Source organism: Microtus pennsylvanicus, chromosome 4 (genome assembly GCF_037038515.1).
Source record: "Microtus pennsylvanicus isolate mMicPen1 chromosome 4, mMicPen1.hap1, whole genome shotgun sequence".
Taxonomy (NCBI): domain Eukaryota; kingdom Metazoa; phylum Chordata; class Mammalia; order Rodentia; family Cricetidae; genus Microtus; species Microtus pennsylvanicus.
Window position 1 is genome coordinate 97350373 of NC_134582.1, and position 16333 is coordinate 97366705.

General features: G+C 43.5%; 1 protein-coding gene across 3 annotated transcripts in view; it reads left to right on the forward strand.

Moving 5' to 3' along the window:
* The window catches only part of LOC142848200 (serpin B6), a 65362-nt gene extending 64670 nt beyond the window's left edge, over positions 1-692 (forward strand). For all 3 annotated transcript variants that reach the window (XM_075969931.1, XM_075969930.1, XM_075969928.1), the window contains exon 7: positions 179-692. In XM_075969931.1, coding sequence (XP_075826046.1) covers positions 179-580 — 402 coding nt within the window. In that variant the 3' untranslated portion in view covers positions 581-692. The remainder of the gene's footprint in view (positions 1-178) is intronic.
* The last annotated feature ends 15641 nt before the right edge of the window (positions 693-16333 follow it).

Consider the following 16333-nt stretch of genomic DNA (forward strand, 5'->3'; position numbering starts at 1 on the left):
GGGTGAGAAACCCAGTTTTCCAGGCTCCTATGGCCCAGCGATACTCCTTTCCCGAGTAAGGCCCACATTACCTCCATGATTTATGGCTTGTGAATAATTAGGAGCCCATGTGCTGGCTTCTAATTAAAAGAAGCATGTGTCAGAGGACATTGTCCTAAAGTGTCCAACTCTCTTCTAGGTGGAAAAGGAAATAACTTATGAAAATTTCATAGAGTGGACGAGGCTGGACATGATGGATGAAGAAGAGGTGGAGGTTTTCATCCCACGGTTTAAACTGGAGGAGAATTATGACATGAAGGACTTCCTGTGCAAGCTGGGCATGACTGATGCCTTTGAGGACAGGGCAGACTTTTCTGGAATATCTTCCAAGCATGGTTTGTCTCTGTCCAAGGTTGTGCATAAGTCCTTTGTGGAGGTCAATGAGGAGGGCACAGAGGCTGCTGCTGCTACAGCTGCCATCATGATGTTGAGGTGTGTCAGGATCACCCCCCGTTTCTGTGCCAACCGCCCCTTTCTTTTCTTCATTCAGCATGTTAAGACCAATGGGATTCTGTTCTGTGGCCGGTTCTCCTCTCCCTGAGGATAAGGTGTTCCTGTCAGTCTTTTATCCTTTCTTGGTTTACCTGTGACCTAAGTGACCTTATCCATAAGTGCAATGACAATTTTGAAATAAAGTGCATTCTACATCCCAAGGATTTTTCTATGATCTGAAACTGAGTTTCTGGGGGTTGTGATGTTGTTAGCTACAGAGTTCATCCTGCTGGAGGATGCTGTGGCTGCCAGCACAGGCAGCTATGTGTCCCCTGTGACATGAGAAGAGAAACAGTGCTTCTTTTGGTAGTATTGGGTTCTTATTCCACTGTAAGTTAAAAAAGCCACTGAAGCCAGTGATGTGAAGCTCTGAGGAGTGGGCAGCAGGGATGCGCCTCAGACAGTCTCTGTGTAGAAATGTGTGCCAAATTTGTGTATGCCAGATAGGTGGGGTGAGGAGGGACTCAGCCCAGTTAGAAGAGCTCATTTCCTTATGTATCTTTTAGCCCTGTCATATGGTATGACACATATACATCTTTAGATTTATCTGTCCACTTTTCAAGGGGTTGGGAATACTAGGCCATTCAAAGGAATATAGTTGAGCACAGCTGCATGAATGAACTCCAGGTGACTTTCTAAATAGTAACAAGTATTACAAATACAAAAGTGACAGGTTTCTGTGGTTGTACTTGTCACTTGCTGGAAATAGAGTAGAAGCATTCAGTAGGAGGGGAACAATTTGAAAGGGGCATAGTCTGTGTTAAAGAGTCATGTTGGGACTCTAAGGGATGGCGGGAAGGACTTTCCATGATCTTTGTGGAGTTTTACAGCAGCCAGGATCTCTGCTGACTTCCCTGATGCTGCTCACATACTGCCAAGCTGTGGTGACAAAGTGGGTGCCATTTAGAGACATGGGATTTAGGATTTGATATGAGAAAAGGGAGATGAAAGCTTGCTGCTTTTGTTGCTCACTCTTGGTTGGTATCCTGTTGCTATAGTAAAAATACCCGAGCCTGGAAAAGCTGAGCATGATGGTACAGACATGTTCGTCTAGCACTTGGGAGGCAGAGGTAGAAGGATCAGGTGTCAAAGTCATCTGGAGTTAACTGGAGTTTAACAACACAAAGTAAATGGACCTAGTGGACAGCTACAGAACATCCCATGCAAAAACTAAGGAAACACATTTCTCAGCAGACCATGCAATGTTCTCTACATTTTATCAAATATTAGGACACAAAGCAAGTCTCAACAAATTTAGAAAAATTGAAATAATATTTTCCAGTCTACCTGACTACAGTGGAATAAAGCTGCCTACCAATAGAAACTTCAGAAAGTACACAAACTTGGAGACTAAACAACACATTACTGAACAGTACTTGGGTCAAGGAAGAATATAAGGAAATTAATAATTCGTAGACTTGAATGAAAATGAAAACACAACCTACCCAAACATATAGGACACAAGACACTCTTAAGATGAAAAAGTTCATTATAGCACTAAATTCTTACATCAAAAAATTTGAGAGATGTCAAATTAATAACTTAATGATGCAGCTGTTATCCTTGGGGAAACAAGAATAACCTGCATCCCAAAAAAAAGCATGGGAAGAGATAATGAAATTCAGGGATAAAAATTAATGAAATAGAAACAAAAACAAAATATACAAAGAATCAAGGAAACAGTAAGATCTTCCAAAAAATAAATAAGATTGGCAGCCTTTTAGCCAAATTATCAAAAAAAGAGAAAAGTTCTAAATGATACAATTAGGTATAAAAGGGAGACACTGCTATAGACAGTGTGGGAACCCAGAAAATCATGAGGATATACTTAATTTTTTTTAATCCCACCAAATTAGAAAATTTAAAGGAAGTAGATGAATTTCTAGATTTATATTATCTACCAAAGTTAATTAAGGTTGAAGTAAATAATGTAAATAGACCATAACCAACAATGAGATGGGAACAGTAATGAAAATCTCCCAACTAAAGAGAACCCAGATGAGTTCTATGTAGAAGTTTGCCAGCGATGTGTCTCAAACTGTTCCCCCAAATTGAAAAGGAAGTGATGGAGGAAGGTCATTGGTTAAATAAAACGAAGCTGCTTGGCTCTCATTGGTTAGGAGATAGGTGGGAGGAGTAAACAGAACAGAACGCCGGGAGGAAGAGGAAGTGAGAGCTCAGACTCCGCAGCTCTGCTCTCCGGAGCAGACACTTCAGAGAGAAGCCATGCTACCTGCTCCAGGGAAGACACATGCTATGAAGCTCCGACCCAGGATGGACTTAGGCTAGAATCTTCCCGGTAAGACCAGTGCTATACAGATGATAAGAAATGGGCTAGTCCAGGTGCGAGAGTTAGCCTAGAAGAGGCTAGATAGGAATGGGCCAAAGCAGTGTTTAAATGAATACAGTGTCTGTGTAATTATTTCGGGGGTAAAGCTAGCCGGGCAGGCGGCTGGGGTTTTCCATATTACTACAAATGGCGCCCAAAAGAAGCTGTTTGGCTCTCATTGGTTAGGAGATAGGTGGGAGGAGTAAACAGAACAGAACGCCGGGAGGAAGAGGAAGTGAGCTCAGACTCCGCAGCTCTGCTCTCCGGAGCAGACACTTCAGAGAGAAGCCACGCTACCAGCTCCCAGGCAGACGCACGTGATGAAGCCCCACCACCGCTCCTTATTACAACAAGGAAGGAACATTTCTAAATTCTCTTTACAAAGCTAGTACTATCCTGATACCAAAACCAGACAAAAACTAAAAATAGAAAGAAAAAAGTGAAAGAAATTATAGGCCAACCTCCCTTATGAATATAGACATAAAAATTTCCAATAAAAACCTTGCTAAGAAAATTCAAAAAAACATCACAAAGATCATCCATCATGATCAGTTGGCTTCATCACAAAGATGCAGCAATGGTTCAACATACATAAAAGCAATAAACATAATATACCACATAAATAAAGGACAGAAAAATTATTATCACCTCATTAGATGCAGCAAAGGCCTTCAACAATATCGATAAAAGTTATGAATAATCTAGGGATATGAGGGACATTTCTCAACATAATAAAGGTAATATTCAATAAGACCAAATGCAACATATTCTAAATGGAGAAAAACAAAGTATTTCTAGTAACATAAGGAACAAGACAAGGATGTGCACTCTATCTCTCTGTTTCTGTTCAATATTGTGCTTTTAAGTCTTGGCTAGAGCACAAGAGAAGTGGCTGAGATAAAGGGGATAAAATAGGAAAGGAAGACGCTAAAGTATCCTTACTTGAAAATGATACCATTCTATGTATGAAAGACCTTAAAGGCTCCACAAGGAAACTACAGATGATGAACACTTTCATTAAAATAGTAGGATACAAAATTAATGCATTAGAGTTGCCTTCTATATGCAAACACTTCAAGAAAGAAATCAGGGAAACAATAGCATTCACAATTGCCTTAAAAAAACAGCATTTAAAAATCACTCATTCAGCAAAGGATACCATAGTTCATGTGAAGAGGCAGCCTGGATGGGAAAAAAAGCCTTTACCATTTGTATAACTGACAGTGTTAGTATCTAGATTATATGAAGAAAAGGGGGGAAAAACCTAAACATCAAGAAAACAAATAGCCCAGTTAAAAACTGGGACATGAAACTAAATAGAGTTCTCAAAAAATAAAATAAATGTAGAAGATTGAAAATTTTATTTTTTGTTTTTTCAAGACAAGGTTTCTCTGTGTAACAGCCCTGGCTGTCCTGGAACTAGCTGTGGTAGACCAGGCTGGCCTTGAACTCACAGAGATCTGCCTGACTCTGCCTCCCAAGTACTGGGATTAAAGACAATGGGGATGTTCTATCGGGAACTCACCAAGGCCAGCTGGCCTGGGTCTGAAAAAACCTGGGATAAAACCGGACTCGCTGAACATAGCGGACAGTGAGGACTACTGAGAACTCAAGAACAATGGCAATGGGTTTTTGATCCTACTGCACGTACTGGCTTTGTGGGAGCCTAGGCAGTTTGGATGCTCACCTTACTAGACCTGGATGGAGGTGGGTGGTCCTTGGACTTCCCATAGGTCAGGGAACCCTGATGGCTCTCTGGGCTGATGAGGGAGGGGGACTTGTTGGGGGAGGGAAATGGGAGGTGGTGGCGGGGAGGAGGCAGAAATTTTTAATAAATAAAAAAAGAAATAAAAAATAAAGTTGTACAACCACCTCCCATCGAGAATATTTTTGTTTGTTTGATTAAATGTTCAACATTCTTTGATATCAGGAAAGTACAAATTTAAACAGCCCCGAGATGTTGTCTTACCCCAGTCAGAATGGCTAAGACCAAAAAACAAACGACACCATGTGCTGCTGTAGATGTGGAAAGGGGAGCACTGGCCACTGCTGATGGGAGTGCAAACTGGTGCGGGCAGCATGGAGGTCAGGGTGGAGGGGCCTCCCAAAGCCGGAAATTAGCCTACAGTATGATCTAATTATCCTGCTCTTGGACATACACCCAAAAGACTCTACCTTACTAGATAGCTACTTTCTCATCTATGCTCACTGCTGCTCTACTCACAATAGCTAGGGAGTGGAAGCAGCAAGATGTCCACCAACTGATGAGTGCATAATAAAAATGTGGTGCATTTACACAATGGGATGTTATTCAGCTGTTGATAATAATGAAATGAAGAAATCTGTAGACAAATGGAATGAGAAGGAAATGATCATTCGGAGTGAGCTAACCTATATATGGATAAACATTGTATGTTCTCCCTTATGTGTGGATTCCAAATCTGAATTTTTGGATAGGTGTGTTTAAATTGAAGTACTCATGGATGTCAGGAAAGTGGTAATGGACCATGGGGCATCTATTAAGGTGGGGAAGGGAGATGGTGTGAAGAAGAAATGAGATATAATAACAGAGAAAGGATTGGGTGGTGTGGGGACTGGGAGGGCAGGATAGAGGAGGGAGTGTAGGGAGCAATAGCTAACTCTCAAGAGTCCCACCCCTAAGTGAGATGCTATCGACAATAGATGATAATGGCTACTAGGTAATATGATCCAAAAACTTCTTCCTTGCCAGGTTTTGGTAATCATTTATCCCTCCTTAATCTCTGCCTTCCTTGTACCTTAGCTGCATAAGATTCCAGGTGCTATGGGGTCTCTCCAAAGAAGTGAGTTTGTAACACAAGGGGTATTGGTGGTCACAAATCCTCCTCTCTACCACCTTTCCATGTCTCCTGCTCTGACATCCCCTCCCTCAGAGAGCTGTAGGAGTGAGACCCTAGGTCTGATGATAGGCTCAGTCATAAGAGCAGTGGCTGCTCTTTTGGAGGACCCAGGGGATTCAGTGCTTCCTTTGACCTCTGCAGGCACCAGGCAGACAAACATACAGTGACACATCTATACACATACACATAAAATTAAATAAGAAAAGGAGAGACAGTGACTCTGCCCTGTGGGTCTAAATCCTATCTTCTGGAGGCTCTTTCATAGACCACATTGCAATGTTCCCTGAGGCTTTTCAGGACCAAATTGATTCCTTTGCCTCATAGAACCCCCAAACTATGGTGCCCTTGATGGTGTTACAGCAGCCCCCGCACTTGGAGTAGTATACTTTGCTCATGTCAATCAACAAAATGCAGGTAAGGTGAGCATCCAAACTGCCTAGGCTCCCACAAAGCCAGTACGTGCAGTAGGATCAAAAACCCATTGCCATTGTTCTTGAGTTCTCAGTAGTCCTCATTGTCCACTATGTTCAGCAAGTCCGGTTTTATCCCAGGCTTTTTCAGACCCAGGCCAGCTGGCCTTGGTGAGTTGGGATGCTCACCTTACTAGACCTGGATGGAGGTGGGTGGTCCTTGGACTTCCCACAAGTCAGGGAACCCTGATTGCTCTTTGGGCTGATGAGGGAGGGGGACTTGATCGGGGAAGGGGGAGGGAAATGGGAGGTGGTGGCGGGGAGGAGGCAGAAATCTTTAATAAATAAATAAATTAAAAAAAAACAAAATGCAGGTAAAAACTTAGTATGCTTTAAGAGGGTGTGGTCATGCCTCCCATTTCCCTCCCCCTTCCCCGATCAATTCCCCTCCCTCATCAGCCCGAAGAGCAATCAGGGTTCCCTGACCTGTGGGAAGTCCAAGGACCACCCACACAAGAGATGGGCCTGACTCATGCAGAAGAGTTCTGGCCTCTCTTATCTAATAGCCCTAAAAAAAGTTGTGCTCTTTGTTCATTGAACAACTCATCAAATATGGTAATAAAAAGTACTGAGGAACTTTTGCCTCACAAGGGGATTTGGTTTTGGCCCTGTGACTCATTGTAGCACACAAAGCTACAGTTGGATCTCTACATACAAGTTGTTTTCAACATTTTATTTTATTTCATTTTTTTAAGGAGAAGGTGTTGTTTTTAATATCTCAATGCTTTTAGTAAATGACTTAGAGCTGGTCATCACATTGTATAGACACACATTGTTTTGAGTTGGGTACAAGCAGGTCATAAAGGAAAAATAGGAGCATGATAAATTACGAATGCATTCATCTGAGCTTATAGGAGTTAATTACCCCTATAAAGTCCAAAGTATAGTAAGAATTATTACAGTGTTTATCTTAGATACAGGTTGAACATGCAGTGTGTAAGCAGAATATGTACATAGTTACAAATGGTTGCAGAGTTCATTATTCACTTGGTTACAGGTTGGATGGAAGTTTGATCTGTAAAGGCAAGCTTCAAACACCATTTCTCAGGAAAACCATTTCTCTGAGAGGATACAAGGGGCTGGCTCTTCTGGCCACTCTGCAGCCTGGATATCCACACTGGCATGTATATTCTTTGCTTCCTTAATCTTCTCATGTGATTGGTATCTTCCAAGTTACAGGCCATTAAGGTCTGTTACCATCTACTCTAGTGCCTGCCTCACCTCCCTGAACCCATTCACAGTGCAGCCTGCAATAACCACCCTTTCCCCTCTTCAAAATGCGACTCAAACCTTCCATGCCTCCAGGTCCTGCACCCCTGGGACAGAGCAATGATGTCAGTCAGGCACCCAACATCCCTTCTCAGCTCTGAAGCAGGCCCCGAAGAAAGAAGATCTTGATCTAGTGTCTGATTTGGCCTTGCTGATCTGTCAGGGAAAAACTGTGGAGACAAAAATGCCCAATTAAAAGCACACCTCATCATTCAACACTCAGAACCTGGCTGCTTCAAGCTGGATCCAGTAACTTGTGATGGCTTTGCATCATGGGATCCTCCTAATGATCCATGGATCCTCACCCAAGAGGCCAGGCTCAGGGAGGACAAATGTTGCCTCAAATATATTACATATCAGGGTAGTGGTATGGACACTCCCTGTCTACTCAGAAATGACGTAACACAAATGGCCCTTGAACTAAGACCAGATAAATTCCCCCATGGTTATAAAACCCTTCCATCTCAGGAAGGAGATTTTCTCTGAGAATTTTCTTTTTTTTTAATTTAATACTTTTTAAATAAAAAAATACCAAACCAAATTCTCACTCTCTCCCCACCTCCCAGTCCCCTCCCACTCCCTCCACCCATCCTTCAGCCCCACCTCCCTCCAATCCTAAGAGAGAGCAATGCATCCTGCCTTGTGGAAAGTCCAAGCCCCTCCCTACTACATCTAGGTTGGGCAAGTTATACATCCAAAGAGAATAGGATCCCAAGAAGCCAGTACATGCCGTAGAGACAAATCCTAGTGTCTCTATCAGTGGCCCCTCAGTCTGCCCCAAATGTTAATCACATTCAGAGGGACTAGTTTGTTCCCATGTTTGTTCATTCCCAGTCCAGCTGGAGTTGGTGTGCTACCTTTAGCTGAGGCAAACTGTCTCAGTGGATGAACCCCTCATGGTCTTGAATTCCTTGCTCATATTCTCACTCCTTCTACTCTTCAACTAGACCTTGGGAGCTCAGACCAGTGCTCTGATGTGGGTGTCTGCCTCTGTTTCCATCTGTTGTTGGACAAAGGTTCTATGGTGAGATTTAAGATAATCATCAGTCTGACTACAGGGCAAGGCCAGTTCAGACACCCTCTCCTCTATTGCTTAGGGTCTTAGCTGGGGTCATCCTTGTGGATTCCTGGGCATTTTTCTAGAGCCAGGTTTCTTGTTAACCCATAATGGCTCCCTCAATCAGGATATCTCTTTCCTTGATCTTTTATCTGTCCTTCCTCCATCTCAACTATCCCTTTCCCTCAAGTTCTCCATAACCCTCTCCTTCTCCCCTTTCTTCTATCCCCTGCCGCCATGCTCCAAAATTTTGTCTGACGATCTTGTCTGTTTCCAATTTCCAGGTGGGTCTATATATATATTTTTGGGGGGTTCACCATATTACTACCTTGGGAGCTCAGTCCAGTGCTCTGATGTGGGTGTCTCTAGGATCATGAACTATAGGCTCAATATCCTTTCTGTGTTCCTGATTCTCCTTTAATTCTCATTCTTTATTTAGCCTCACAAAATGGTAAATAATTTTATTATTTATTATTTTTCTGTGCTACTATCTTGCTTGCTCTGAAGCAATTTCTCCGCTCCTACATAGTTCAGGAACCCGTGCTCTATTAGAGAATGGTGCTGCCACAGTGATCTGTGTCTGCCCACATTAGTTAACAAGTTATCCCCCAACAGATGTACCCATAGGCCAACCCAATATTGACAATCTCATTGAGACTCTTTTCGGGGGTTGTGTCAAGTTGAAAATTAAAGCTAACCATCTCATCATGTTTTGTGCAGTCTTGGGGATCAAACCTTGGACTTACTGTATGGAAACAAACACTCTGTTCACTCATTCCTAAATAAGTTTATCTATATAGAAATGTCTATAAAAGCATCCTTAATTTCAGTGAAGGGCTCAGTACAATGAAGTGACAGCCGAAAGGGAACCTACAGGATTCTGCCAGTACAAACTAGGCAAAAGCCAGTTACTTTGTGCCTGGTAGTGTTACCTTGGCAGCGTCCAAGGACTCATGGACATTGAGTGCCATCAAGAGCACCAGCAGAGAAGATGTGATATGGATAGGTTCTTTGCCTGCTGGGACCCAGAATCAGTCAATGACATTACCCATGTCGCCTGACCTGGGGTGGCAGAACAGCAAGCCCCCTCTCCCTGAGAACAAACCATGGCTCCTCCTGGGGTTTGAGACTCTTGGCCCTGACCTTCCTCCGACCTGTCTCAGATGAAGTACTGCTCCAGTGCTGCGGGCCTGATGCCAGGAGCCTTGGCTCTCTGTGCTATTAGGTACTTTCTTGTGGAAACAGAATGAATGGATTATGTTACATCCTGCTATTGCTGGGGAAAAAAGAAAGAAGTTGTTGGGCTAAGAACTAGCAGACAAGTGCCTCATGACTTTTTCTTAAACCTAGCTTTGTCCTCACCTCCTCACACTGCCACCAGGTCCTCTTATCTCAGGGATGTGTATTGTTAGTCTCTTAGATCCCCAGTCCCTGACCCTGTCCTAAGAGCCTCGTCCTGTCTGCTCTCATCTTCCCTGAGCCTTTAATCCCCAACTTTATCCCCTGGTTCCATCCCTGCAGTGTCCCATGCTCAAGTCCAGGCTGGTGTAACCACAGCTTCATCCCCTCACATGAAGGATGCTCATGACCCAGGAGTCCTGTGTTTCAGGTCTTGTGGTCTTGGCCGAATGTGTGTGAGAGTTTCTGCCCAGGGCTCAGCTATGAGGCCTGGAGATAAGGACTCCTGGGTCATGAATTCCCTTCTGGCTGAGGCAGGTGGGTATAGAGCAGTGGCTCCTGCTGTGCTAGAGTCTGTGGCAGTAATGGATGCTCTGGGAGTGAGCAGCAGCCGAGGGCCTGAAGTTTTCCCAAATTGCTGTTCCTTTGGCAGATGCCAACGAGGCCCTGGTAGCTGAGGGTTTTGTATGGGGCAGGCCACTGGAAAGTTCATTTTTCCTTTGGTGGCCTGATCATCCTGTCTCTCCATCTTGGCTCAGTCCTTCCCTGCCTGCTCCTGAGGTCATCTTGGTGACTCTGTCTTCTTCAGTATCACCCTCTTGGTGTCTCAGCCAGGCACTGTCTTCTCTGACTCCACCTCTGTGGAATATTCTCACAGGCCCTGCCTGTCCCTCCAGCACCTGCTGGGAAGGCCCAGCCTAGATTCTCCAGCTCATGGGTCTGTAGGCTGGGCCACTCCAGCCTCACCCTGCACCCCAGCCCTGGTGCTTCAGTTGTTTGTGGAGAATGTTACCAGCTGACTCCACTGCTCTGCCATTCATCACTCTAGTAAATCTGCTCACACCTCTGCCTCCTCACTGTCCTCCAGAAGATCAAACTGCCCCCTTTCTCTTCTCTTTGAAGATCACTGTACTCAATTCTGGACATCCACTCTGTCCAACAGGGATTCTTCATGGCCTCAAACAACTCAGGTCTTTCTTTAGAACTAGCCCCCTTTTTGTCCTTGTTAACTTGTTCCTCCGTCTTTTCAGGTCCCTCTGCCCTCCCCTAGCCAGCTTTTGGATCTTCTTTCTATTTTCATGGACATCCTTTCCCTCACTGAGGCCTATTTGTACTGGACAGTCACATCGGTACCTAGACTTCTCCTGAACTTCCCATGGATACTCAATCTGTTCAAGTTTAAATAGAAATTGATTCTGGACCTGGTGGCACAGGTTTGTTATCCCAGCTATGTTGGAGGCTAAGGCAGGAGGAATTCAGGTTTGTATCCAGTCTGGACTACAAACCAATGTCAAGGCTAGCCTAGGTAACTTAGTGAGACCTTGTCTGGAAAAAAAAAAAGTAAAAAGAGGACAGGGGATGTAGCACAGTGGTAGAGGACTGTACAGCATCCAGGAGACCCTGGCTCTGTCCCCAGCAGCACAGGGAAAGATAAAGTAAACAGGGACTGGTGATATGGCTAAGTAGGTAATGTGCTTGTCAGTCTGGCCTGCTGACCTGAATTTGTCTCTTAAAACCTACATAAAGGTGGAACTAAATTAGCTTCCTCAAAATTAGCTTCCAACCTGACTGTGTTGGCTGCCACACATCCTCACCCAGACATAACATATACTCTCACACAAATAAACAAACCATGTTTCCTTTACATTCATCTTACTTCTGTTTTCCTGTCTTGCTTGAAACAGGAAACTGGGCCAAATCATCCATCTGGGTCATACTAGGTTCCTCCTTCCTTACCCACCTAATCTGCAAGCCCCAAAGCTGCCTATTCTCTTTTGTGTTTTATTTTATTTAATTTATTTATTTTGACATAGGGTCTTACTATGTAGCTTTGGCTGGCCCGGAACTCTCTATTTTGACCAGGCTGTCCTTGAATTTGCAGAGATCCTCTTGCCTCCACCTTTTTAGTGCCGGGATTAAAGGCACATCTCTACTACCAATCTCTTCTGAAATCAACACTTTCCTATGGTTCCCTGATAGTACTTTTTATCTGAAAAATTGGTGACATTGTTTTCCTTGCTGGCTCCCACTCCTGCCTCTCTTCAACAGTGCTGTGAAGCAAGCTTTCCTATCCTAACTCTGAGGATATAGCCGCTTGCGCAGCAGTCTGTAAACCCACTGGCATGATATCGTGAATATAAAACACTCCAGTGTCTAGGCTAAATGGCCTTGTATTTAGTGATACTCTAATAAGCTGTAGGTTTCCTGGGCATACAAAGACTTCCACGTTTCCTTAATCGCAGGGTTGACATGTTCCCTCCTGTGGTTCATGTCCCCAGCAAATCCTAATTCATCAGATCTCAGTTCTAGTCTTAAGGACTCTGACGCCCTTTTTGGTTCATATTTCCAAAGGCAAACTTATTGTTTCTGCTTCTCCTTTTTCTTGCCCCTTGTCTTCAGCTGTGTATATACAACTCCATATTTCATCTGTTTGCACATCTGTGCTGAGGCCGGAGACTGTGTCTTCTCTCTTTCTTTCTCCACGTGGCTCCTGGCCCATTCACTAAGTAGAGTAAATCTGTAGAACAAATGAAACAGTTTTACCATATGTGGCATGTCACTGGCACCATTTTTCCAATTCTAGGCAGTTCATACAATAACGTTTTTAAAGCTGATGACCAAACATCAAACTATCGAATAACAATATTGTAAATGTTCTAAAGGACTTTGACTATGACATTATATCGTTATCTCACAGGCTAGGAAATACCCCTGTCCTTGTGAAGGTCTAATACTGTGTTCAGACACGCTGGAAAACAGAAGGGATGGTGTGTCTGTTTGGAGGGCGAGTCCAAGGAATGCTGCAGTGGTAACCAGACATTAGAGCTCTGTTGGCTTTCTCCTTGAGCTCAGCAATCAGATGCCTTCCTCACGAGAGGTTGGGGTTCTCTGGTTCAGGGTGGGGTGGTGCTGTGCTTTGTCCGTCCCCAACAAAACTCATGCTGAAGTCAACCTCTCATGTGAAGTATTTATTATAGGAGGTGGGGTATCTTTATGGAATGACTGGGTCGTGAAAGCTTTTCTCTAAGCTAATCCATTTGTGGATTAATTGATTAATTGGCCATGGGCTCTCTTGGATGGGCCTATTATGAAGCCCATTTGCCCTTGCTACTTATATGCACTACTCTCATAGTGTCAAGACCTGCATCTCTCAGGACTCTACAGATAATCTCTACCAACAAAATGACTCTCATTAAGATGCAGTCTCTCAACCTTGGGCATCTCAGTCTCTAGAATCACAAGTTAAATAATCTCTTTATTAAATATGTGGCATGAAGTATTTAATGATAGCCAAAGAAAACAGGCTAAGACAGATAGGTACTGAGAGGGGAAGTTTTGTACCCTCATATAAATACTCTGACATCTTCACCAGGATGAACAGTAACATCTATGTCTCAGCCCACCCCTGCTTTCCTTCTAGAATTCCAGGCTGACATTTTAGAATTTAGCTTCTTTGTGTAGAATCCAAAGTGGTCTTTATGAATATTCCTTTAAGATGACCATAAGTTTCCAAGATCATCTGGCTGCAGTGCAAGCTCTAATTAAAAGCCCTGTCTCCCAAAACAGCCACCAGAGATAGGGCGGCAGAGCATGGACCCCCTGAAATTAGCCTCATCGCCCTCAAGTCCTGATCATCACACGTTTACTGCCATCTCTTTTTTGTTTCATTTTTACATACTTTGCATTTTTAATCTCATAGAGCCCTCATAAAGACCTTGTGAACAAACTCTCTAGGTGTCTCCTGGAAACCCTGTCCTGGGGCTCCATGTTGGTGTTTTTTTTTTTTTCTCAGGGACAGGCAACTGGACAGCGGCACTCTGCCTTGGCCTGGTGGATACCTGCTCAGCTGCCTCCTCATTTACATTTTGAAACGGATCACCTTTCGATGCTGGGGTGGATAAGAAGACAAGTTTCTTTTGCTGTGGAAAAAGAGACACAGAAGCACGTCAGGGAACCAGGGCATCCAGGAAACTGATCATTGAGAAGTTGGTGTGCAAGTTGATTCCCAAAGAGCTGAGCATGCGCAGGTGGCCCCAGTTTGAAATGTGCCTCTCCAAGAATCATGGTTTGGAATTTTTGAGGGCGATAAAGAGTTATACTGGCTTAAGTCAAAGGAAAAGTAACTGCAGAGTAGTTGGTGTGATAGTGGTCTGTCACTGTCACCCGATCTTCAAGGCTCTTCATAGAATGATATTCAGAAAATAGTGATGTTAGCATGGTTGATATGGGGCAGAGTTTTCAGCTCTCCGAGGCCAATCGTCATCCATCTGACGCCTGCGTGGTCTCAAGCATAGTGTCAGTGTTGTCAGCAATAATGAGGTGGTGATTCAAGCCTGCAATCCCAAATCCCAATGACTTGGGAGGCAAGAATATCCAAAATTAAGTCCTGCCTGGAATACAGACAGATCTGTAGTTCAACTGGGCATCTTGGTGAGACCCATTCTCAAAGTGGAAAAAAAAGAAAGTAAGAAACATTGAGGGTACAGCTCAGTGGTACAACACTTTGGCAGGCGCAAGGCTTCAGGTTCAATGCAAGTACAGAGCAGGTGGATGGACAAAAGAAAAAGAAGGAAACAAAGGTGGCATTCAATTCCCTGAAATTAACTGAGACAACTGTTATCCTGCTACAACCATGACCTGCATATCACACTGAGGATGCTGTTCTGGGATGCATGTATACACCGAGCTCTTCGAGCCTCAGAATAAGATTGCTTTTGTCTCAAAGCAGGTTTGGTTCAGAGCAAGAACATTCGTTCCTCTGGACAGGATGAGAAAGAGCTAACCTCATGTTCTAGCTGCAGTCTCTTTTAGGCATCCTGGTAACACCCAGTGGAGAGTCTCAGAAGGGTGGCTCCTGGTGATTCATGTAACCCTTTCCTTCCTCTCATATTTGGTTTCTAATCAAACTCTGGATTCAAACATGACAAGTGTGTGTGTGTGTGTGTGTGTGTGTGTGTGTGTGTGTGTGTGTGTGTTTTACACTCTAATTCAGGTTAATCTGAAGTGGACTAGAACTCATCACACAGACAAGACTTGTTTTAAGCCCATGACAATTTCCTGCTTCATGTTCATGCATGCTGAGATTACATCATGGGTCACCATTTTAGGTTTTCTTTCCTTTTTACAATTTAGGAACATGTCTTTTCTTTCTGTACTCTCCATGTCTTTGTGACTGAACCTGACTCTAATACAACCCATTAGGTTAGGGAAAAGTCTAAATTGGATGGTAGTTAGTTGTTTAAAATAGAAACAGTACTGTCTTTGAAAACGGCTAGACATACAGACCTTCATACAAACCTGTATGCAGCCACACCTTAAATTCACAGGCCTCTCATGACTAAGAGCCCTAAGGCCTGGGATTAGACACTTGGTAACACATTGCGAAACTGTTCATCTCTCAACACTAACAAACTATCCTCCACCACCAGCTTGAACCTGAGGCAACATTCTTCTAAGAGATGTTATATAAATGGTTTCTAGATAGTCATCTACCTTTCAACACATTGACTTGGTACTAAATTAAACCTTTCATTTTCTTGTCTCTCTGTCTCTGGACTGTTTGACTCTATGAATCTTAGTAGAATCAAATCTTTTGTGATTATATTCCATATCTGCTGTGATCAAGATATTTATAAAATTGGCATCCTGTTTTGCTTCCACTGGAGTAAGGCAAAAACATTTTGTTCATGCTAATGGTCCTGTAAGTTCTCTGCTACATGCCTGACTTATGTGTTTTAGAAGTGTTGTATAGCCCAATGTGCTTCATTGGTGAGTCACTAGAAGTGACCGTTAGTGGTTGTTCCTCGGTGAAACTGTTGGATCACTTGACCTGAAGAGCTTGAAAGCAATACGACGTAAGGATGAAGTTTTGCTCTATGCCATTCGAATAACATGTCTGCTGTTCTTGGGAAATGCCATAGTGCATATAGAAATCTACAGAGGTTTTTACTGGAAGCTTACACTCAGGGAGTCTACCCTGGGAACAGTCTTGGTTTTGTGTTATAGTTATATGGTGATTACCCATTTAATCAAACTGGGTTAACCAAGCAGCTGACAATCATGGGTGGCTAGGTACATCTGTAGGTTTCTACTCCTCTAATTTTCCAGCTGACTAGACACTTAGGGTTCCACTCACTGTGCTCCGGTTTCCAGGAAGTATTGCTAAGTCAGTACAAATCCACCTCCACCACTGACTTCCAGCTATACCTGCTGTTCACATTCTACCAGTTAGCCAATCCCTGGAAATCTGAATATTTCACACGGAGAACAGGAGTGTTACCTAATGTTACAAAATGTGCAGGGCAAAGCATGCATAACGTCTGAGAAGATGATTTTGTTCTTTGCTGAGGCAACAGGAGGGAACACATGCATGTAGAATGACTTCCTGGTTGCTGTTCTG